This window comes from Pelophylax lessonae (genome assembly GCF_965119305.1).
Source record: "Pelophylax lessonae genome assembly, chromosome: 3".
In the NCBI taxonomy this organism is placed as follows: domain Eukaryota; kingdom Metazoa; phylum Chordata; class Amphibia; order Anura; family Ranidae; genus Pelophylax; species Pelophylax lessonae.
Window position 1 is genome coordinate 424,054,233 of NC_138770.1, and position 25,157 is coordinate 424,079,389.

General features: G+C 41.2%; 1 protein-coding gene across 15 annotated transcripts in view; it reads right to left on the reverse strand.

Moving 5' to 3' along the window:
* PTPRK (protein tyrosine phosphatase receptor type K) overlaps positions 1 to 25,157 on the reverse strand; it is a 658,422-nt gene that overhangs the window by 481,020 nt on the left and 152,245 nt on the right. For all 15 annotated transcript variants that reach the window (XM_082251915.1, XM_082251914.1, XM_082251916.1 and 12 more), the window contains exon 3: positions 17,829 to 18,100. In XM_082251915.1, the coding sequence (XP_082108041.1) occupies positions 17,829 to 18,100 (272 nt within the window). The remainder of the gene's footprint in view (positions 1 to 17,828; positions 18,101 to 25,157) is intronic.

Below are 25,157 nucleotides of genomic sequence, written 5' to 3' on the forward strand. Positions count from 1 at the left end.
GGGGCTCTTGTTTACAAGCATGAGACTCATAAGCTAGCCAAAGGCAGACATGAGTAAGGATGCCTATATTCAGGGGAAAGAATTCTATTCCAGAGAGTCATGTAAATAGTCAGACACAAATGTGTGCACATAAGCTTTTCTATTACTCACAGATATCGTCCAAAAACTTCCCTATATAAAAGATATACTAAGTGCCGGTTCACACTAATGCGATCACAGACATCGCATATGATTCGGCACGCGCTGCTCCTAAAATCACATGCGATGTCTGTGCGGTGCGAGTTCAGCCATACAGTTTGTGTGGCTGAATTTGCACCGCAATCGCACAGGACTCTTTTTTAGTCCGCAGCAGAATCGGATCGCATGGTGGTTCACACCAGTGCGATCCAATTCCTGTGCGAACTGTCAGATCGCACTGCGATATGATCTGGGGGTGTCATTAACTTTGAATTGACACCCCCAACGTATCGCATATGGCAGTGTGAACTGCCAGGGGTGCGGATGCAATGCGGGAACACGCAGTATATTCACAGTGTTCCCGCATCGCAACAGTGTGAACCGGCACTAAACGCATATACACTGCATATAAGGTTTTCTCTATGGAAAGCATATCTCAATTGTTTACAATAAAACACTATAGCATTCCAAATCCTGGCAACATTTGACTTTTGGAAGCATTTATTACAGGACAACATCAATTCCTCTTTGCTTATGCTACTCCTCTGCAGTGCCGAGTTTCGTCACTTCCACTTTGTCAAAAGTATTGGGGCGCTTGTCGACTATATATCTCTATATATATATATATATATATATATATATATATATATATATATATATATAGCGGCAAGGTGGCTCTCCTGTGCAGAATTACGTACCTGTACTTGATTCTGCACTTTCTGGTCTGGGGTGCGCACACACACATCACCGGCTACCAGTTCTCACTGTAATTGGACATAGCGGGCGCCAATCAGCAGGTCCGGCAGACTATGTCCGCCGGGACCAAGCCAATTGTTCAGGAGAGAAGCAGAAAGGCGGTCTGCCTATGTAAACAAGGCAGATTGCCGTGCTGTGAGAAGGGACAGTAGTGAAAGAAGTTGTAAAGTCTCATGGTTTTATGCATTAAGGCGAAAAACCTTTTCTGCTTCAGCTGCCCCCCTCTGTCCCCACTTTTACTTACCTGAACTCGATCGTTCCAGCGACTATCGGGTCCTCACTGGATAGATCTATAGCAGCAGGAACCATTGGCTCCCACTGCCGTCAATCAAATCCAGTGACAAGGGGGCGGAATCAGGGCAGGACTCGTGAGCACGCCATCACGGGTGCCCCCATGGAAAGCGGCTCTCCGTGGGGGGCACCCGATGAAGAGCCCACAGCAATGCCGTGGCACTCCAGAAGAGAATAGGGCCGCTCTATGCAAAACCCTTGCACAGTGAAGGAAAGTATAACGCATTTGTTATTAAAAAAAAAAAAAAAAAAAAAAAAAAAAAAAACACCTTTACACTCACTTGAACCTGTGTTTCTGCTAAGCAGGAACACAGATCTCTGCCTTCTCATAGTACAAGCACATCCCCAACAGTTAGTAAGCACTTAATCCTTGATCCTTTGATCACCTGATGTTAACCCCTTCCCTGCCAGTACAGTGACATTGCATATTTATGCACTGATCACTGTATATTAGTGTCACTGGGTCCCCAATAGTGTCACTTAAGGTCCAATTTGTTTCCCGCAATGTTGCAGTTCCGCTATATATATATATAATAGTTTGTAGACGCCATAACTTACAATCAGTATATGCTTACTGGGATTTTTTTTTTACCAAAAATATGTAGCAGAATACATAGTGACCTAATGTGCGTTTGTAAGAATGGTCAAACATTCCCATAGACACACCCCTAAACCTTGTGGACAGCCTTCTCAGAAGAGTTGAAGATGGTATAGCTGCAAAGGGTGGGCCAACTCAATACTGAACTCTACGGATGAAGACTGGGATTACCTTTAAAGTTCACATGCATGTAAAGGCAGGAGTCCTAATACTTTGAACAATATATAGTTCCTGGGTACCTGTAGTTTGGCACTCACTTCCCTTCTTTTGGGTCAGCCTTAAGGCAGCTGAGTCTTACATAAAATACTGAATCAGCAAAGCATTGGTACTTGTATGGCCACCCTTACTTACATTATAAGGGAAGGTTTTAAAACAAGTATGGAGATATTAAACCGAAATCCTAATGGAAGTGCTGACTGCCACTTTAACCACTTCAAGACCACAATATGTATATACACATTGCGGCTTTGAAGTGGTTTACCAGGATAATGGCTGAAAATATCAGTCATAACCCCGATTTTTTTTTTTTTTTTTTTTTTACAGCCAGTGGCTAGCTTTCTGATGAAAGTGTTCCAATCGGCTCACTGGTGTTTCCCGGGCTTACCTTTTCACCAGCTCGACTGAGAAACAATCTGACAGTGCAGCCGGTGGGTCCCAGAGACGATCAAAGAGTAGATCGTCCTTGATCGCCTCTATGGCCTTGGATGACTGAAGGGATGTCATGACGTCACTTCTGGTCCAGGGTGGAAGCAAAAAGATATCATTTTGTTTTTTTTTTATCTTTTTTATCTTTTGTTTTTAAAGAAGAGATTTGGGGTCTTTCTGGCCCCAGTTCTCTCCATAAAGAGGACCTGTCGTCCTTATGTCTATTACAAGAGATGTTTACATTCCTTGTATAAGGAATAAAAGCAATAAAAAAAAATAAAGGGACAGTGCAAAAATAAAAAAATAAAAAGTAAAATAAGAAAAATGTTTTAAGCGTAGAAGCAAATGCATACGCGAGTCACGCACACATATGTAAATGGCATTTACACCATACATGCGAGTTATCACTATGAACGTTAGAGTAAGCTATAATTTTAGCACCACACCTCTATCTCTAAACAGGTAACCTTTAAATATTTTTAAAGCGATGTTTAAAGTACCGTAGTTTGTCGCCATTCCACGAGCGAGCGTGACATCTTAGGTATCTATTTACTTGGTGTAACACCATTTTTCACATTTTACAAAAAAGACTGGGCTATATATTGTGTTTCTTTTTTTTTTTTTTTTAAAGTGTATTTTTTCCAAGAAACTTTAGTTTGGAAACTGCTGCACAAATACCGTGTAGCATAAAAAACTGCAACAATAGCCATTTTATTCTTTTTATTCAATTTTATTATGTAAAATGTTTGGGAGGTAGTTAAAATTGTAAACAAAAAGTGCCAGAAAAAAACTGGTCTTCAAGTGTTGCTAGCTGGCTTCAATAGGCTTTCAAATTTTTTCAAGCAGTGCTGGTTTGCTAGCACCTTGTGTAAAGTGACGGTCAAACATACTAGGTATACGATCTGGCACAGGAAAGCCGCTCTGCCGCCATACTCCTACGTAAAGCGGTTGGCAAGCGGGTAATACTTCCAGACTGCAAATTACTTAAACATAGACCCCCTAAGTGAGTGGTCTATAGAAAACGTGGACAAACAAAACTCCATTAATAGAAGCCAAAGTTTTAGCCTACTATTTCTAAGGTCCGCAAGAACATTCTGTTTAGCTTTGCAAAAACAGCAAATAAGATGCATATGACTATATTGAACAAAGATACACTTCTTGGAAATGCTAATACAATATCAGATACAAAGATGGCGATGAGTAATTACTTTAGCTAAAACTGCCTGTTCTTAAGAGGAGAACAATCTGTTTTTGTGGTTTATAATTTGGTCATCGAATGAGAAGCAGTCTCCATAACTCTAAATTAAAGTACAATTAGGATTCATTAGGTCACAGAATGGACTTTGCAATCATTTTTGCTCCTGTTCCATATACGGAATAAAAAATATGTTCTACTCAAAAAGGATCTTGAAGGGAAACTGTTTTAGTACACTTTTATTTCAATGTTTTTTTACCCCCTTGACCTCCAGAAGATTTACTTAATGACCAGGCAATTTTTTAGTGATAGGACACTGCGTTACTTTAACTGACAATTGTGCGGTTATGTAATGCTGCACACAAATAAAATGCATGTCCTTTTTTCCCCACAAATAGAGCTTTCTTTTGTTAGTATTTGATCACCTCTCTGGTTTTCTATTTTTTACGCTATAAACAAAAAAAGCTGACAATTTTTTTTTTTAATTTCTAGTATAAAGCAAAATAAAAAAAAAAAAAAAAAAAATCAAATTTCTTTATAAATTTAGGCCAAAATGTATTCTGCTACATGTTTTTGGTAAACAAAATCCCAATAAGCATATATTGATTGGTTTGCGAACAAGTTAGTGTCTACAAACTTTGGGATATTTTTATTAACTAGTAATGGCGGCAACCAGCGACTTTTAGCAGGACTGGGATATTGTGGCGGACATTTGGACACGGACACTTCTGTTCTGCCTCTCTGCTGGATCATCGGCGGGAGTCCGCGGTACTGGCCGCTGGGCTACCGCTGTGCGGCACGTACACACACCCCCTATCCAGAAGAGCCAGATCACGTGTGTAATATATATATATATATATATATATATATATATATATATATATGATCCCACCACTGTGCGTTCCTATGCGATTCACATGCGGTTCAGTGCTGTGCGATTTGAGCCTATTCAAATTGAAAGGGCTGAATCGCACTGGATCACAGCAAAAGTAGTGCATGTGTCACTTTAAAAGTGCAGAGCAACTATATCACATGGTACGTCCACACAATGCGATCCAGTGCAGGCAAACGTACTGTGTTTGCAACAGGCATTTGGGGTGTCATTAAAGAGGAACTCAAGGCACCTATAAATAAAAATAAAAAAAGTCAGAAGCTACAAAAATTGTAGCTGCTGACTTTTAAAAAACAGCCACTCACCTGTCCCACGGTCCAGTGGTGAGCTCACCGCAGCAGTCTTCTTCCTCTGTCCTCCCTCAGCGGCGCTGGCATCTTCACAGCCGGGCACCCACTGCACATGAGCGAGTCACGCGGCACATCCTGTATTGGTGGATGCAGTCTTCTGGTACCCGTCAGTGTGCCCGAAGCCTGCAGGGGGGAGGGAGGAAGAAGAACTTTCATTTCCAGCGCCGCGGCGCTTTAAACAGAACTGGGAGCAGATACCTGTTAAAATTTGGTACTTGCTTCCCCCCACATTCCTCAGAAGTGCCAATTGTGCAAGAGGAGCGGGAAACGAGTCCTTAAAGCGGAGTTCCGGGCACAAAATTGACCTAATCGATTTTGTGGCCATCCGCTTGCTCTTCTTCACCTGAAAAGGAATTGGTTAGGATTATTTTTTTTTTTTTACTTACCTTGTAATTGTATTAAGAAATACTCACCTATTTTCCACTTCCTCCCTCTGTGGCCGCGGCCCGCGCCGTCACTTCCGATTTGCAATGATTCCTGGGAGCTGAACGTCATCTCTCCCAGGAACCAATGCAACGGCACCGGCCCCGCTCGTCACTTTCAGTGCGACGCCGCATTCCCTGCTAAACAGCTTCTGGGCATGCCCAGAAGCTGTGTAGGAATGCGGCGCCGCACCGGAAGTGACGAGAGGGGCCGGTGCAGGCGCATTCTGGGAGAAGACGACGACACGGAAGAGGACGCAGAAGAGGACGCAGAAGAGGACGCAGAAGAGGACGCAGAAGAGGACGCAGAAGAGGACGCAGAAGAGGACGCAGAAGAGGATCGCACTGGCTTCAGCTGCCCACAACAGAGATGGCAACGCTGTAAAAGAAATTTTATAGGTGAGTATTTCTTCTTGCAGGTAAGTGCGAACCGGGACAGATCAGAGGCTAGCCATTGTGGAATGTACTAGCCCTGACTGTCCCGGGGGTATGTTCATTGAAAAAATGTTTTTGTGCCCGGAACTCCGCTTTAAGGCGGAACTTTCCCTTTTGGGTGGAGTTCAGCTTTAACTTAACATTGAGACTTGCCGCAGACTGCAACTGTGGTGCGTTTTGCGGTGTGGAAAATGTGCATGGAATGTGGGTTTCCAGGACCATGTTCTGGTGTGAATGGACCTTAACCACTTGCCGAGCGCTCACTGAGCTGGTACTACGGCAAAGTGGCTTGTTATCATCCAGCGACGTACACCTACTTCGCTGGACAACGCCCCCTCTCGGTGGCGCGCGCGCGCCCCGCCGGAGGCTCGCTCCTGCTGTATTCAGACACACCGCCAATCACCGCCGCTCTTCCCCGATCATAGGGGATCGAGTGAGGAAATCCGCCCACTTGTGTAAACAAAGTGGGCGGATCTCCTATGTGACAGACAGGGACAGATTACAGGATTCAGCATAGCTGAACCTGCGATCTGTGTCACACAATCCCCTCCCCCCACTCAGTAAGCTCTGCCAGTGTCATTATTACAGTAACAGTGCATATTTATAGCACTGATTACTGTAGTAATATCACTGGTCCCCCCAAAAGTGTCAAAAATGTCAGTTAGGGGTCCAATCTGTCCGCCGCAATGTCGCAGTCCCGCAAAAAAACGCAGATTGCCGCCATTACTAGTAAAAAAAAATAAACAATAAAAATTACAAATCTTTCCCGTAGTTAGTAAACGCGATAACTTTTGCGCAAACCAATCAAAATATGCTTATTATGATTTTTTTTTTTTTTACCAAAAATATGTAGCAGAAAACAAATTGGCCTAAAATGTTAAAAAATTTTCATTTTTAAATTTTTTGTTGGGGAATGTTATATATCAGAATGTAAAAAATATTTTTCAAAATTGTCGCTCTTTTTCCAAAATTATAAATCGCACAGGTAATCAAATACCACCAAAAGAAAGCTCTATTTGTGGGGGGAAAAAAAGGACATAAATTTAATTTGCGTACAGCATCGTATGACCGCGCAATTGTCTGTTAAAGTAACGCAGTGCCGAATCGCAAAATATAGCCTGGTCAGGAATGGGGTAAAATCTTCCGGTCTTAAAGCAGTTAAAAATACACTCATTGAGGATTTTTTTTTTGTCAAAGTCATGGAGCAAAATACATTTCGGCCTAAATATATGACAAAAATTTAATATATCGGATATCTTTTAACTGTCAAAGTAGAAAATGTAAATTTTTCTCGCAACATTTTCGCTCTTTTTTTATTAATATCGCAAAAAATGAAAAGCGCAGAGGTGGTCAAATACCACCAAAAGAAAGCTTTGATTGTGGGAAAAAAAAAGGACGTAAATTTCGTTTGGGTACAGGGTTGTATGACCGCACAATTGTCAGTTAAAGTCGCGCAGTGTCAAGTTGCAAAAAGTGGCCTGGACGTAAAGCAGGAAAAACCCTCCGGGGCTAAAGTGGTTAAAAAAAAAAATAAGAGACTGTAAAAAGTATGTTGCTAAAACAAAGAGAAGCACTCTGGCTGAGATGATGAAGGTGTCTACGTAGAGGCAGTCAGACAAGCCACACTACAAATGGCTATCCATGCAAAACCTAGTAACAGTATTTCCTCTTCTCCGTTCACACAAGTCTACATTGCCCTGCAGCAACAATCATTAGGCAGTGGCAAGAGGTGAGGGGTGAAATCTGTCTAGAAAACCCTAAACAGCTCCAAGCAAAGTAATCACTCAAGAGAAGTGCTTGCAGAATACTTGTCAAGATATAAAGGCACAAAAACGTACACAACGAAGTCTACTAATGTAGTAAGCAATTTCTGCAGTATAAACTGCAAACATTGATTTTAATGTGCAGTCCCATTACTACTTACAGTCTATGAAAAAAAAAAAACATACCCTTCTATAGGGTTCTCAAAGAGGATGCTTGGATTGTCTAAATAGACATTCACATTAAATGTTTAACTTTTTCCTGAGTGCTTAGATTCATAAGTCATCATTTTAAACTTCACTCAACAGAAAGGGACTAGAACATAGAATGATCTCTTTGCCCTCATTCCTCTAATATGTTGTTTTTCTGCCCTGGGCAGGTCATGTCGGGGCTTCTTTGGCCAGTAGTTTAAATCTGCTGGTTCACATTTAAAGAGAAGAACAGTGGAGCATGTGTATGAATCTGATATTTAGTCTTCAATATTATTAATATTAATCTTGAGGTTTGCATATGAAAGATGTCCATTTGACCCATTACTTCGCTTTATTTGCGTCCAATTTGCCAGCTTAAATAAGAACTCAGACTGTTCATGCCTGCCAACTGACAGATCTCACACATTAAGTACCTTGAACACAGCGTGAAAGGTTAAAAATGCTTAAAGTGGAACTTCAGTAAAAAAAAATAAAAAATTAAGTCCTGCTAGATCACTTCAGGCTGGCCCCTTTTGCAGCTATAACAATGTAAAACATTAAAAATAAGTGCCTACATGGTTTAACATTCAATACTACACTAACCCTGCTCTGCACATGCTCAGATGCTCTTTTTTAGGAATTGTGCCGAAAATGTAGAGACCCATCTCCTGACAGCCTAAAGACTTAACCGGTTGCCGACCGCCGCACGACTATATACTGCGGCGGTCAGCCCCGGCCAGGCAGAGTGACGTATTGGATACGTCACTCGCCTGTCACTGACTTGCGAGCCAATTGCGGGTGGGCGCGCGCCCGCCGCGGCTCGTTTACAGACAAGTCAGTGCATGTGACCGACGGACTCGATGTCCGCCGGTCACACTACGATCGCTCTTGTGAAGGGAGAAAGGCGGAGCGGCTTATGTAAACAAGCCGCCCGTCATTCTCCCTGGTGTAAAAATGAAGATCAGACGGTTCTACTATGTAGAACCGTTGATCTTTGTTTTTACACCAATAGCAATGTCCCTGCACAGTTAGAAACACGCCCCTAGGACACACTTAACCCCTCCCTGTCCAATAAAGTTAACCCCTTCCCTGCCAGTGTCATTTTTGCAGTAACAGTGCATATGTATAGCACTGATTACTGCAGTAATGTCACTGGTACCCCCAAAAGTGTCAAAAATGTCAGTCAAGGGTCCGATCTGTCCGCCGCAATGTCGCAGTACCGAAAAAAAAAAAAAAAAAAAATCGCAGATCGCCGCCATTACTCGTTAAAAAAAAAAACACCAAAAATGACAAAAATCTTTCCCTTTGTTAGTAAACGCGATAACTTTTGCGCAAACCAATCAAAATACGCTTTTTGCAATTTTTTTTACCAAACATATGTAGCGTAAAACAATTTGGCCGAAAATGTTAAATTTTGATTTTTACATTTTTTTGGGGGGGAATTTCATATAAAAAAAAAAGTGAAAAATATTATTTTTGCAAAAATTACGCTCTTTTTTTGTTTATAGCGCATGATCAAAAAAAAAAAATCGCACAGGTGATCAAATACCACCAAAAGAAAGCTCTGTTTGTGGGAAAAAAAGGACATGAAATTCGTTTAGGTACAGCGTTGCACGACCGCGCAATTGTCCATCAAAGTCACGCAGTAAAAAAAATCGCAAAAAAAACCCTGGTCTTTTAGCAGCCAAATCCTCCGGGGCTTAAGTGGTTAAAGCCCCGTACACACGCACCGATTGTCGGCCGACCGTTCGGCCGTCTTTTGTCCGGTGCTGTCGTGTAGGTTGAAAAGTGCTAAAGACTGCACACGAATTTTGTCGGCCAACAACAACCGACTGCAGAAGTGATGTCATGTGATGGTTAACTTTCCGTGTGTTTTTTATTCTCTGAGCATGCCCAGTCTTGCTTATCTGCTTTTTGTCGGCCGAAATCTGTACTGACGAACAATCGGCCGTTCTTTGTTGGCCTACAAAAATTTTATAGCATGCACACCAGATTTTGTTCGGCCGAAAAGTCGCAGTCGGTTGTCGGAAGCATCATACCAACAAGCCTACAATTGGCCGATCGGACGTCGGCCGAATATTTACAGCCGACAATCGGTACGTGTGTACAGGCCTTTAGAGGTTGTAAACCTCAAATGTAAAAAAAAAAAAAAAAAAAACACCTGAAAGACAAACATATAATGAGCTAGTATGCATCACATACTAGCTTATTATGAAATACTTACCTTAGAACGAAGCCCCCTCAGTGCCGCCCACTCACATCTGACAGGTGACGTGTTCAGTCGCCCTTCTTCCGGGTTTGCGCCCTCCAGCCATCCGATTGGCAGGAGCCGCGATGTCACTCCCACGCACATGTTCACGGCACAGGGCTCTGAAGGAACACCACGAGCGGCCGTTCCTTCAGAGCGCATATGCCAGTGATGTCACTGGCTGCATGCAAAGTAAATATCTCCTAAACGGTACATGTTTAGGAGATATTTACAGTACCTATAGGTAAGCCTTATCATAGACTACAACTACAACTTGCAGAGGAGGGTTTACTTCCACTTTAATGCCGTTAAGGGGATCTGCAATTTTAAAAAAATGGCAGCCTCCAGCAGAAAGAAACCAAAACAATGCTGGAGGCAATTTACAGAACACACTCCTTTTGGTAGCATAATTATTAATGTGGAATGTACAGTGCTTAACAAAAATGAGTACACTCCTTTTAAAAAGTAAGATTTTAATCAATATCTCAATGAACACCAAAACAATTTCCAAAAATTGGATACAATTGAGTTTAGAACATTGGTTTAGCTCGATGAAAGTAAGATTAATAATATAATAAAAACTACAAAACCTTCAAATTAGTTGATGCAAAATGAATACATCTTAGAGCCGGTTCACACTGGGGCGACTTGTCAGGCGACCTGGTCGCCTGACAAGTCGCCGTGGGTCGCTTGCCATAGATTAGCACAGGACCTGTTCTAATAGGAGCGACACAAGTCGCTCCGACTTAGAAAAAGGGTCCTGAGCTTCTTTGGGGCGACCTGGGGCGACCTGCATTGACTTCAATGATATGAAGCCCGTGCCGGCCGCTCCGAGGTCGCGGTGCGAGCTGCGCACCGCGACCTCACAGGTCGCCCGGGCAAGTCGGGTCGCTGCAATGTGAACCGGCTCTTACCACAAAAACGACTACATCTAATATTTTGTATGACCTCCATGATTTGTAAAGACAGCACCAAGTCTTCTAGGCATGGAATAAACAAGTTGGTGACATATTGCAACATCTATCTTTTTCTATTCTTCCAGAACGACCTACAGTAAAACCTTGGATTGCGAGCATAATTCGTTCCGGAAACATGCTTGTAATCCAAAGCACTCTTATATCAAAGCAAATTTTCCCATAAGAAATAATGGAAACTCAGATGATTCGTTCCACAACCATTTATTCATAAGTCCTTCAGTTTATAGTCCATATAAAAAGAGTTATATAACCATAAAATGTCCATCCACAAAAAGCCGCTTCCACAAGGGGATTAGAAGCAAAATCCAGCAGGAGCTACAGAGTATCAAAGAGAAGAGAGGCGCCTCTAAGTGTAGCAATATGGTTCCATTTAATGAAGGTACAACATTTAGCAACTCACATGGTTGATGAATAAAACAGGCACATCTAAGCATGCAGGCATCCGGGGTAAAGCTGTCCACATAGACTATCTTCTGCACCGCCGGCTGCCAGTCTGTAATCCTGACCGGGAAGGCCACCCTGCAGTAAAGTGAACTGAAAGCGAGGGGCAGCATGGAAGGGATGACGTAGATGGCTGTGCGGAGGATGGTTTATGTGGACAGCTTTAGCCTGGATGCCTGCATCCTTAGATGTGCCTGTTCCAATCATCAACCATGTGAGTTGCTAAATGTTGTACCTTCATTAAATTTAACCATTTTGCTACACTTAGAGGCGCCTCTCTTCTCTTTTATACTCAGCTGTGACTTGAGGCTACTTGTATATCAAGACATCGCTTGTATATCAAGTCAAAATTTATTTGAAAATGTTGCTTGTCTTGCAAAGCGCTCTTAAACCAAGTTACTCTCAAACCAAGGTTTTACTGTATTTTAAAGCCTGGATGCTGGAGTGTGATTCTCAACTTGTCTCTTTAGAACTCCCCATAGGTATCGATTGGGTTCAGATCAGGAGACACACAGTACTTGGCCACTGAATCTTTCAGAAATGCAACAGTGGCCTTCGATCTTTCAATATAGAGCAATACATCTGTGAATTCATGATAGCATCAATGAAATGCAGCTCCCCGACACCAGCAGCACTCATGCAGCCCAACAGGACACTGCCACCACCATGTTTTACTGTAGGCACCATGCATTTTTATTTGTACTCTTAACCTTTACAAGGCCATACAGTTTTAAAGCCATCAGTTCCAAAAAATGTTATCTTGGTTTCATCACTCCAGAGTACAGAGTCCCAGTAGTCTTCTTTTTCAGCATGGGCCCGTACAAATTCTAGGCAGGCTTTTTTGTGCATTGGCTTTAGGAGAGGCTTCCTTCCTGGATGATACCCATGCATGCCATTCCTCTGCAGTGTACGCCACATTGTGTCATGGGATACACCCAGTTTGGCTTTCTACTTCTTTAGCGAACTTGCATGGCAATTTTCTTCAACCCTTCTCATCATAAGACGCTCCTGTGGAAGCGTTCACTTTCGTGGACAGCCTGGACATCTCTGTGAGATGATTGCAGTTCCATCTTTGTTACATTTTTATGACACATTTGCTACAGTATTCCAACTGATAAGTAAAGCTTTGATGATCTTGTAGCCTTCACCTTTCTTGTGTAAAGAAATTATTTTCTTTCTCAGGCCTTGTGAAATTTCTCTTCCATGTGGTGCCATTGCTGACAGCATGTAATGGGAAAGGGTTTTCTTTAAGGAATGCCCTTTTATAATCAACAGGCTACTGGGCACCTGTTGGATGAATAATTAAGTATAATTAAGTTGAATATAACCTATATTCAAAGAGCAAATGGATGGGGTAATGGGACTTTAAAGGTGCCAATAAATATATAACGATGGAGAAAAAATCATTTTTTGTTAAAAATATAAATAAATTTTATTGAAAAATACAAAAGCAATACTTTTAAAACATATAAAAGCAACAAGAAAGCACTTGATTATGTCTGCTCAACATGTTTCACCATCTTTAAATGGCTTCTTCAGGAGTCTGACGAACATCTTTCACAAGTGAACATTCTACATACAATGAAAAATACGATGAAAATATTTTCATAATATGTTTCATTGTATGTAGAATGTTCACTTGTGAAAGATGTTCGTCAGACTCCTAAAGAAGCCATTTGAAGATGGTGAAACATGTTGAGCAGACAATCAAGTGCTTTCTTGTTGCTTTTATATGTTTTAAAAGTATTGCCTTTGTATTTTTCAATAAAATGTATTTGTATTTTTTACAAAAAATGATTTTTTCTCCATCATTATAGATTATTGGCACTTTTAAAGTCCCATTACCCCATCCATTTGCTCTTGAATACCACTTAGGGATGTGGTGCATCTAATAAATTTACTCTCTAGCAATACATTCCTTATAAATTATACTCACCTGTAGTTCAATGCTTGTTAATTATGATTTTGTCGTCTACAATTTAGCTTTGCTCCCAAGACGTTCATTGGCGTGTATTCATTTTTGCAACATGGTGTCTTGAATGAATTGTTTAGGAAAAATACATTTCTGTGTGTGCAAATTAACAAATCTTGGTTGCAATCAGTGGCACACATTTGTGAGAATATTCTGTAGTATAGTGTCCAATAGAAAACCTTTACTTTCCTTTCAGAATCAACATTTTCTAACAAATCCGTTGGGGAGTACTTATTTATGCTAACAACTGTATGTTCCTTGCTAAAGAAAACTACTTTTTATCAAGTTATTAGTAAAGTCCTGCTTTAAAGACTGAATATTCAGATTCTTGCATGGGCTTAGACTTGACTGATTTTTAAGGACACGTTTACACCAGATGTGAAGCTACATTGATCAAGTAACCATCCATATTCCTCGGCACACAATCATGGAATAAGCTCCAAGGCTGGCCATGCATGTTCAATTTTATTGTACAATTTTCAGTTAGATTTACCAAAAACCATATAATCTAAGGTCAAAACAAAACACTTTCAATTGTAGCCTATTAGGCAGGCCTTTGTACTAAATAGTTGAAGCTATATCTAAAGAAAATTTTATAACGTATGGATTATCCTAAGCAAATGGGTGCTGCAGCAACCACCAGCTGGAAACTGGAACATAAAACGATGCAGTGCAAATATTTGCCAGCGCACCACGTATCAAAGTGTTTGTTACCCCAACATTTCATATTTCTAATATGCGCCTGCTGTACTATGTACTTGTATGAAAAAGTATCCGGCTCTCTTTGTATTGCTTCCGGTGTGTAAAATCCCTGGTGCTCCTGCCAGTCCCTCTGCTTTCCTATTAACAGCTGACCATACTAAACAGGAGAACACACCATGGTCAGTTCTCTAGCTGTGCTGGGAACTCAGCCTGCTCTCCTCCAATGAACAGGCTTGTCCTGAAAACTCCTCCCCTGAACAGCCCTTCACTGGGAAGATCAGTGTGCTGTTGCTGTTCCTCTCCCCAGCCCATATGCAGCTAAGAACAGAGGGAATGTGCTTACAAAAAAGGGAAAAAAACAAATGTTTTGGCTTTCATTTCTATTTTAACTTAATGGGTTGTTTTACAAGGTGATCCTTTACTATCACTTTAAATCCAAACAATCTTTTTTATTAAAGCATGATCACATCACAAGCAAAAAGGGTGCAAAGTTCCGGAGCCATGGAGGACCCCTTCATCAGGCATGTGATGAGCTACATTGATCAACGAAGGCTCAACACAAGAAAATATAGATAACATTTGTTTTCTATGTGCACTTACCACACCATACACAGGTGCAACGCATTGCATAAAAAAGCAGCACGCCTGCATTTTTACATACAAATTACACTGCGGTGCATACAGTTAAATGTAATTACAAAAAAAAAAGCAAACAGTGCAATGAATTGTAACAATATATTGCAGCACCCTTTCGTAATGGGAAGCCATTGGTGTGAATGTATTTATATTGCTAGTAAAATAAATAAATATATGAAATATAACTAAAATGTGCCAAAACCACACAACTTTTCACCATTGCTATTTTCGTTAATCTCTCCTAAGTATATTGGATGCTGTATTTTAATGGGCAACAGCTCCATTTCCTTAGATACAGTGTTATGTATCAGATGCAAATTACCATTTTCACTCTAACCCATGTTTATTTCAAACACACTGTTAGATTTAGGAGGGAAAACAACCTAATTTTCAGTTCCCCTGAATCTGATGAAGTGTTTGAATTCAATGGGCCAAGGTGAAAAGGACTCATTTTAGGTAATCGGTCTCCAAGTCTCCACAGTGCTGATGTATCGCTGTAGGAAATCTCAGACAATGCAAGTACAGAAACCTGCAAGATGCCAAAATCCACAAGTCTACGTTAAGAGTCTGAAACTTCCTAAAACTCGTCTGAGTACAATTTGTTAGCACATGCAGGAGACTTGTATAGTGTATCTATGAATTCCAGTCTCAAGACAGTGTGGTTGCTGAAAACTATTGTGAGAAATTGTTTTAATAACTTTTCTAATTGTTTATCACTTGCTTTTTGCTTCATTTAAGTGGCAATATCAAGATACATAGTAACCAAGAAAACATTACCCTCCCCACCATATTGGGCAACAATTTATTCATAGGATATTATATATAGTCTCAAACTGTCAGTCCAGAATGAAAACAGAGGTATGTGGCGCAAAGAGCGATATGCGTACACAATAGTGCGTCAGGGATGACTCTCTGCTGGCCCAAGATACTTGATGCATCACCTCATAAAAGTGAAGACTAAGTGAATAAGTAAAGAGAACAGAAGGGCGCAATCTGACTGTAGTATATTACAAATGTATTGTGGTGAATTACAATTGGTAACTCACATGTAGCAGATAAAAATGTAGGCTTATTCAACATCATGAAGCCAGTCATGGGGGGTAAAATCATCAGCACAGCAGTGTACCACAATCCTGAAGGAGGATCAGTGGGAAGACCTGTGGAGCCAAGAACACACACCAGGGGGCGCCAGACTAAGTGCAGCAATGTGTATAGATTGTATAGATACACAAATGAGCTACTCAAAGTTTAGAGAAATTACACTTTTCATGTATGTCTGGTATGGCGTAGGTCTATGCACTTGTAGGGCGGAGTCTCATTTGAATATTAGTGACCTGGTGGGGGACCAGGTGTCTAGCCTGGGACCGGCCTAAATTCAACTGGCAGGAACCAGGACGACGGTGCCACAAGCGCAGAGCAGACAAGATTAGACATCAGTGGGGTGGCAGGGCTTACACATTTTCACGTCAACCAACCCTCTTTTTCAAAGTCATTGCTTCCTGTTGGCAGCATCTAGGCCACACCCCTGGTTCCCATCAGACTGCAAATATTCAGATGAGACTCCGCTCACCAGAGGCCCTAGGATGTTGATGAGCCTATGTTTTTATCGCTCATTTGTACGTTCTAAATCGTCTTTAACTAGAATACATTTGTAATATACCACACTCATATTTGACCCTCCTGTTCTCCCTTGGTTGACTTTAAATATGATAAATCATACCATGAGGGAGAAAAGTCTTAGGGCTGGTCCTTAACTTTGCAGTGTGTTTAAGGTGCATTACCATTGAACTTTATATAACGTGTGTTTTTGTAAAAGTGCATCAAAAGACATAGCAGGCAGGATTTGTTTGAACACACCCCACCCAAAACAAACAAGTGTAAACTGGGCCTTAGAATGGCCACCAGTGACTTGCAGGATAGTGTTCCCTGCTGTAGGTTGAGAAATACTTTTATTCAAAGTGATTGCAAAGGGAAATTTTTTTTTTTTAAATAATGAACATGTTATACTTACCTGCTCTGTGCAAAGGTTTTGCAGCACCAATCCTCCTCTCCTAGGGTCCCTCGTCAGGGATCCTGGGTCGTCCTCTTCACAGTGTGCCACCATAGGAAACAGCTTCCTATGGTGGCACACCAGCAGGCTCAATCCCAGGCTTCACTGCCTGTTTCTATAGACAGACAGCGCAGCTTGGCCGAGTTCCCTGCCCCCCCCCCCCCCAGTCATAGGATTTCATTGACAGCAGCAAGAGCTATTGTGCAAGAGAGAGCGCTGCCGCTCTCGGGCACAGCACTGGATTGAGACTGGGCTCAGGTGAGTATAAAGAGGGGCTGGGGGAGAAGCATGCAAAATTTTTATTTTTTTTACCTTAGGCTTGGCTCACACCTATGTGGGTGGTTTCTGCTGCGGGTCCTCACATGCACCCGCAGCCACAAACACCCGCACAGAAAAACGTGCTGGGTGTATATGGGTGCCATTAGTTCTAATTGCACGCTGCATGTGCTGGAATTTGGAACCGCACTGCACTTGCAGTTCCCGTGCGGGCTGCGATTCCATAAGATTTAGACTTATTTTTAAAGTTGTGTTCTGTGAACTACTCCCAAAATACAAGGCAGTGTGTGAATGGATACAGGGAGGGGGGACTGATAAAAAACAGAATCACTTCTCCGTAAGAGATCCACAGTGATGGCTATACGTTTTAGCATAAACAAATGTATGCATTAACTGTAAATTTTGCTTGAATTTACAGTCCAACATACCTGTCTAGAGGTAAGTATTTTACAATGAATAATTTATATAGATATATTTGTGCCTGACATTGCATTTTAAAGCCATTTACCCTAATATTGCCTTTACAACTCTCTGCAGTGTTGTGTCATATAAGCCCTAATTATTACAATGTCAGCGCACAGAAACAAATCATCCAATGTAGTTTATACCCTGACAACATGTATAACGCTCATCAACAACATCGTATTATAACAATCCACATTCACAAAAAAAAAAAAAAAAAAAGCACAAATCTGTTTTGCAAAATCATCACAAAGCTCATCTTAATCTGGAAATGGAAAGATAATCACGGTATTAGAAGAAGTGGGTTTTATACTCAGTGGTGTTATGATGATCAGATTAGCATGGCTTTACCTGATACTCATTTGGCCAAAAGGTGCTAACTGCCAGCTCAGCCCTCAGCCAGTCTTTGCCAGTGGCGCCCGTGACATTCCAGATAGGGTTGGCAAGGGGTCCTTTATTCACCCGCACAAAAATGTTCAAGGTCCCGGGACTGTCTCTTTTTTGAGTGAAGAGAAGATAGTTGAAGTCGACGCAGTGAGTGTCATTCTCCTTCATGTTAGGAAGCTGTAAGCGGGCCTTTTCTCCAGGATCGTGTTTGGATGAATCCACAATCATGTAGGAACCTTTAAAGAAAGTTAAAGAAATCTTTGAAACACTGTCTAGAAACCGTGCCAAAGTCAAAAGCAATACCGCCTTTACACTAGGGAAATGTTATCTTTTTGAGGACATACAGATACTATACAAAAGGATGCAGAGTTTGCAAAAACAGTTTAAGCATTGCAAAGAAAGGACAAAAGCAACTTCTCAGAGATTTTATAGCTACATGGAGAGCAAGGATCTGATAACAGTGCCAGCATCTGACAGCGCAAGATGCTAACCCCCCTGGAACAGAATGCCCTTCATTAAAATTTACACTGCACACACTACAGCACTTTCAGAAGAAATTAAACGGAGAAAACAAGGGATATGGACTGATTCTAAAGAACAACTCCAAACAGCAAAATACAGAGTTATCAAGAGATTTTTTTTATCTTTTCAGCCAGTTAGAACCCGTTCAGACAGGGGCGACACGACTTGGTGGGGCGACCTGTGAAGTTGCGGTTGCAGGGACTTCATATCATTGAAGTCAATGCAAGTCGCCTCCAGGTCGCCCCAAAGTAGTACAGGACCCTTTTTCTAAGTCGGAGCGACTTGTGTCGTTCCTATTAGAAAAGGTCCTGTACTATTCAATGGCGAGCGACCGACCGCGACTTCGCCTGACAAGTCGCGCTAGTGTGAATGGGGACTTACATGCCTCTGCAACATTGCACAACTCTGTAAATAACACATTTACCTACTTTCCCTTTTCTAGTCAGATTACAATATTTACTAAATTATTAATACACAAGTGCAAACTATTTTTTAATGCATTTGCCTGCCTAGAATTAAAAAAGGGATTTTTATTAAAGCAGTGTACCAAACCTAAAACCTAACCCACGTCAAAATACTATCAATACTGTATTACATGCTGTTCATACGCACTCAGTCACTATGATATTTTTTTCCTGTACTCTGCAAAAAAACCTGGTTGATCCTGCTGCTCTCTATCTCCCCCTTCTGGCAACGTCCCAAATTTAGCTAGAGATTTTGCAGCTGTTGTGGCAACTCTGACTCTGCGCATGCTCAGTATTCAGTGAGTTTCTATGCTGAGCATTTAGTCCCCATCACTTCTGAGAAGCCTATGTGGACTATAGAGTCACACATGTGGGTGTATACACAGTGATAAATGACAGCCCAACCACCCCCCCCCCCCCCCACTATGTCCACTAGCCAGCTAAGCACAACAGGGATGGTATGTTACATGTAGATTAATGGAGGCTTCACCTCCCACCTAATTTCTAAAATATGGGCTAGAGCAGTGTTTCTCAACTTCGGTCCTCCGGGCACACTAACAGGCCAAATTTTAAGTATTACCTTGTGGTGAGATGCAGACTAGAATACTGCAATCACTGAGCAGCTAATATTACCTGTGATGTATTTCAGTTTTCTTTCAAACCTGGCCTGTTAGTGTGCCATGAGGACCGGAATCGAGAAACACTGGGCTAGAGGAGCGTGGCTATTATGACCGATTTCGCCTGCTGATGGCATGTGGTGCTCTGGGCCAGTGTTTCTCAACCTTTTTTCAGTCAAGGCACTCTTTAAAAATTATGGACAGCCTCAAGGCACCCCATTTTAAATGTAAGAACTATTCTAATAGTCTCATATATTGCAGCAACATCCACAAGTCCAAGTAGACCACCCAACATTAGAGGTGATGTATTCTTCCAAAGCAAATACACTTTTAAATTGGTACTGACTAGAATTCCAAGGTTTCCCTTCTCCCTCAGTTTTTCCTCTATCATTCAGCAAATGCGAGAGGCAGGGGAGGGTCAAACAAGGTTGCTATGTGGGCAACTGACATCCTCCTTATCAACATCCAATGGTCGTTAGGATGCTGGCAGCTAATTTGGTTTGGCTTTAATTGTGCACAATTTTTGAAAACTATTTTTGGGCAATTGTTTTGCCATTTTGCCAAGGCACCCCTGAAGAAACCTCAAGGCACTCCAGGGTGCCTGGGCACACTGGCTGAAAAAGTCTGCTCTGGGCTGATTGCATGTGGCGCTCTGGGCTGATTGCAGCAGTTCCAGTGTCCATCAGCAGGTCTCTCCTAGAGGCCAGTAGGCCCCATTAATCAGTTTCAAATGGTCTCAGCTGCAAGCAGGACATATAATGCCCCCCCCCCCCCCCACTAGCATGCGGCACCTCAGTGTTTTGGCTGATCCTGCCCTAGACTCTGGTTGCCATGCTGCTGGCGCCTGACTCTGTTGCCATTTATTCTTGAAATTGCTCTTGTTCCCACCCTGAACCCAGTACCCTGCTACCTTGCTCCCTGCTCCCCCAGTTTTCCCTTGCCCTGTGTGTATCCTATTTGTGTATATAGTGTATAATTGTTAGTTTTGGTTTTGATTGCTGGTTAATCATTTAGTTTTGATTCTCATGCATTTTCATGTTTGTGTGCTAGTGTTTGATGATCTTCCATTCACTGTAAATAAAATGTCACTTTAAAGCTATACATACAAGTTCTGGTCCCAGTTTCCTTGTGCAGCTACATTTATCTGGTTATCCCTATGCTGATTCCTGACAGCGACAGTGTGTGACTGGCAGAAATCCACCAACACTAGGTTATTGTCAAAAAATAAAAAATAAAGATTTGATTTCAAATATATATATATTTATATGACAATTTAAACAGTTTGATATTTTTAATCTGTATTCCAATTTTTTTTTTTTTTTTTAATTTGAACTTGTGACCAGCATTAAAGGGACTGGAAGCTTCTCCTGCTTATGTTTCCCTGCAGACACACTGGGAAAGAGCTGGATCATGTGACAGCTGTATATTGATTAGGAAAAGGGTACTTAGATTTTTAAATTAAAATGCCATCATCCATATACAGAAATAGAAGGGACAATGTAAATTAAACCGTGTGTTTATTATCACTTTAAAGACGTTGTAAACTCATTAAATTTTTTTTTTTTTTCCAACCTGAAAGAGAAACACATAATGAGCTATTATGCATCGCATACTAGCTCATTATGAAATACTTACCTTTAGAACGAGCCCCCGCCGTGCCGCCCGCTTACCTGTATGACGGGCGACATGTTCAGTCGCCTGTCTTCCGGGATCGTGGCATCTGGCCATCTGAGTGGCCGGACTTGCGATTACGTCACTCCCGCGCATGCGCGCGGGAGCCAACGGTCACGGCATGGGGCTCTGAAGGAACGGCACCAGTGGCCGTTCCTTCAGAGCACATGTGCCAGTGATGTCACTGGCTGCATGCAAGGTAAATATCTCCTAAACGGTGCATGTTTAGGAGATATTTACAGTACCTATAGGTAAGCCTCATCATAGGCTTACCTATAGGTAAAAGTGTCAGAGGAGGGTTTACTTCCTCTTTAAACACTGCTAAATTTGACTTGGCACAAAAGACTTAAAAAAGCCCAGGAAAAAAAAAAAAAACATTTAAAACGGTTAAAAAAAAAAAAAAATCAGTGACTGGTTGCTACACCAGACAGGACACTTTTGAAAACGATATTTGTTTCTTTTTGCAAGAGTGGTGTATATTAATCACACTGACTCCTAATTTACACAAAGCGCATGTAGCATACCATAGCTATCAAATAACCTTACCATCCCCCTTCAACAAGCAGCCATGAGGACAGAGGTTACATTTACATTACAAGGCTAATGCCTTTCGACCAGCTAGGTTCTGGTTAGATGGAGCTCAGATATTTACAGGCAGAGATTTTCAAGCCATTTAAAAGGTTTTTTTTTTTTTTTTTCCCTCTAAAACAACTTTTGACTGATTATTCTATCTCTGGGTGTAATTACTTGTAAGAATAATGACCGCATATCCCGAAGTGTAATTGTTCGCAAAAACTGTACATGAAAAATACCCATTTTCCAATATCACCATTTGTGGGAGAAAAATGAGAGTACAAAGCATAGAAGAGAAAGTTTTATTTCCCCCTCTGTGGTCCCAGGATACAGAGCTCTCAAAGCTTTTTTTTTCCTCTTAGACAAAAGTGTTTGTTGCTCCGGTGAATTCATCAGATGGAGCCAATGCCAGATAACCTGTGTCTTTATTTGAAAACCAGGGAAGAAAAATGTCTTTGTCAAAGCTCCTGAATGCAATTTTTGTCATTCTCTTTTGAATAGGTGTTCTAGGACAAGGTAATAGCACTGGGAAGCAAACAAAAAAAGAAAAGAAAAAAAAAAAAAAAAACGGTGGTCAATGGAAACATTATTACAAGTAACCCAAGACATACATGACCCTTTCACTGCAGGAACTCTTATTACCTTACACAGAGAACTAGAGTGTATTTTCACAAAATACACATTTTAGATGATTGTAGCCCCTTTTGTGAACAATACTATATACACACATTACACATCCTCAATTTTTAAGTTGCTGTTCCATATTTTGATTAATATATTTCAGAAGTGGATTTATTAATGATCCCTCCAATGATCATCTGTGCATCAGTGTTAATTTCGTCGACTAAAACCGACTAAAATGTTTTCGTCGACTAACACAATTCAGATGACTAAAATACGACTAAAACTAAAATGGCATTTTAGTCAAAAGACTATAACTAAAACTAAATCGAAATTTCCTGCCAAAAATTAACACTGGTGCATGCTCAAAGCATAAATAATAACATATTAGATTTTTCACTCCAGGACCAGCAGTAGTATATAATGAGTTTGGAAATTGTAGAGAAATGCTTAAATAATGCATTACAAATTACAATTGAACTACACCCATTTGATTATAGATGACTAAAATGAGTTTTAGTCGACTAAAATGTAGGGCGTTTTAGTCGACTAAAATATACTGGAGTTTTAGTCGACTAAATACGACTAAAACTAAAACACTTGCAGAAGACTAAAATAGGACTAAAACTAAAATGCCATTTTAGTCCTAAGACTAAGACTAAAACTAAATTGAAATTTGCTGCCAAAATTAACACTGCTGTGCATTTAAAAATCTGAATTTAATTGGACCTTTCATGAAAACCTACACATGAATCAACGTCACCTTTTCCCTAATCATATTATTATTTTATTTTTTACGTCTGAAGAACCAGTTTTTTTTTTTGCTAGGACTTACACCACTACCCCCCCCCTCCCCCGTCACATCGGTGTGACTTGTTATGCGATTTGATAGTTTCAAAACTCATGACAAGTCACATCCTACTGTCTGAATTGGAAGAGGTCAAATCAGTGAGACTCCATTAAGTGGGGTACACGCTAGTAGAAAATCTGCCGAAAATTCCTGTCCGAGATAAAATCGTACGATTTTCGGCTAGTGTGTACACAACTTTCAGCAGCCGATGCCGACATTTAAAAAAAAAAAAAAAACGGAAGGGACAAAAACACCAAAATGTTTATCGTCCGTCCCGTTCTGTACGACCAATTTTCGTTTAATGTGTATGCAGTGTGTCCGCGAAAAATCGGATACGAAAGACCACGCATGATCTGAAGTTGCTGACGACCCGGAAGTCTAGGAACAAAATGTCCCAAGAAAAAAAAAAAAAAAAAAAAAAATCAGACGAGAATTTTTTTTGAACATTATGCACTGTCAACTAAAAACGGTTATGACCGCTGAGCATGAGAGGGAAAATCGGAGGATATTTCGTCCGATTTTCATCAAGTGTGTACGAGCCTTTAGAGATACACCGATTTTGAAAAGTAGTTCCTGATCTATTTTTTGCAAGTTCATCTGTGCATGAAGTCAAAGATGTCTTCCAAGTAGCACCTGAAGTAGTACTACTTTGAAATTGTGCTACTTCAAGTAAAGTAGCGTTATTTCAATGTCGCAAATGGTCTGACCAGGTGACCCATTCACATCTTTACATTACAGTAGCGGGTTATAAAACAAGAGATTAAGGGCTCTTTCACACGGACGTTCCGTATGTCCATAAATCATCCGTTTGCGGGTGATTTACGGACATAATGAATGTCTATGGGATTGCGGATGACCAATCCGCTGACATCCGATTTTCATCCTTTCAGTTCTGTTCTGTTCTGTTTTTTGGAACGGAACAGAACCCTATTTTTGTTCCGTTTAAAAAACGGAATGGATGCAAAATTAGATGTCAGCTGTGTCATCTGCTGACATCCGCAATGCCCATAGACATACATTATGTCCGTATATCATCCACAAACTGATGGGATGATATGCGGACATACGGAGCAGATGACACTAGTGTCATCCGTGTCCGTGAAAAAAAAAAAAAAGGTGCCGGAGCGGATCACAATACGGTCCGCTCCGTGTGAAAGAGCCCTTACTGTATTTTATTGCAGTACAGGTTAATGATTTAACACTGTGCATAATGCACAGGGGCCCAACTTCCCAGGCTAGCTCAAATGGTTCTTGGCTACCAAATAAGGCAGAGAAATCTACTGCATTCCATTAACAGTGAGATATTTGGATAAGAAATATACATATTTTGTGACTATATATATATATATATATATATATATATATATATATAGCGCAAACATTTAAATTTGATCACCTCCACATAAATATAGGAAAAAGTGTATTCGTTTATATCCGCTAATTTTGCCTTATCCTATAGTTTTTCAACCACAGCTTTCCCAACCCATAAACCTGCACTGAACAGGAATACATTGTAGCATACTTGTAATTTACTAAGAAGGAAGTAGAGTCAAAACATGTAATGAGCACATATGGTTGCTTCTGTGCATGTAAATATTTATATACTAAACATAATTTCTCATTAAATATTGACACTTACAGTATTTATAGGATGCAAATGTAAGCGCATTTGTTAGATATACATTATATATCGGCCGTCACTAAATGGCGGCCCGCGGTCCATTGGCGGCCCGCGCGATGCTTTCACCCGGACCGTGAGGCCGCCTCCTGTATTCATTCAATGGTTTGCTGGGACCGCGGGTGTCCCAGCAACTAGTGACGTGCTGTGTGTGCGCTGCGGCTCCCGGCCGGTGTCCTGTCGGGCCGCGAGTAGGGGCGTGACGTCACGCGCGCGCGTGTGCCCCGCCCCCCGCTCCTGACTGCGGCTCCCAATTCAGCCAGGCAGCGAGTTGGGGCGTGACATTATGTGCGCGCC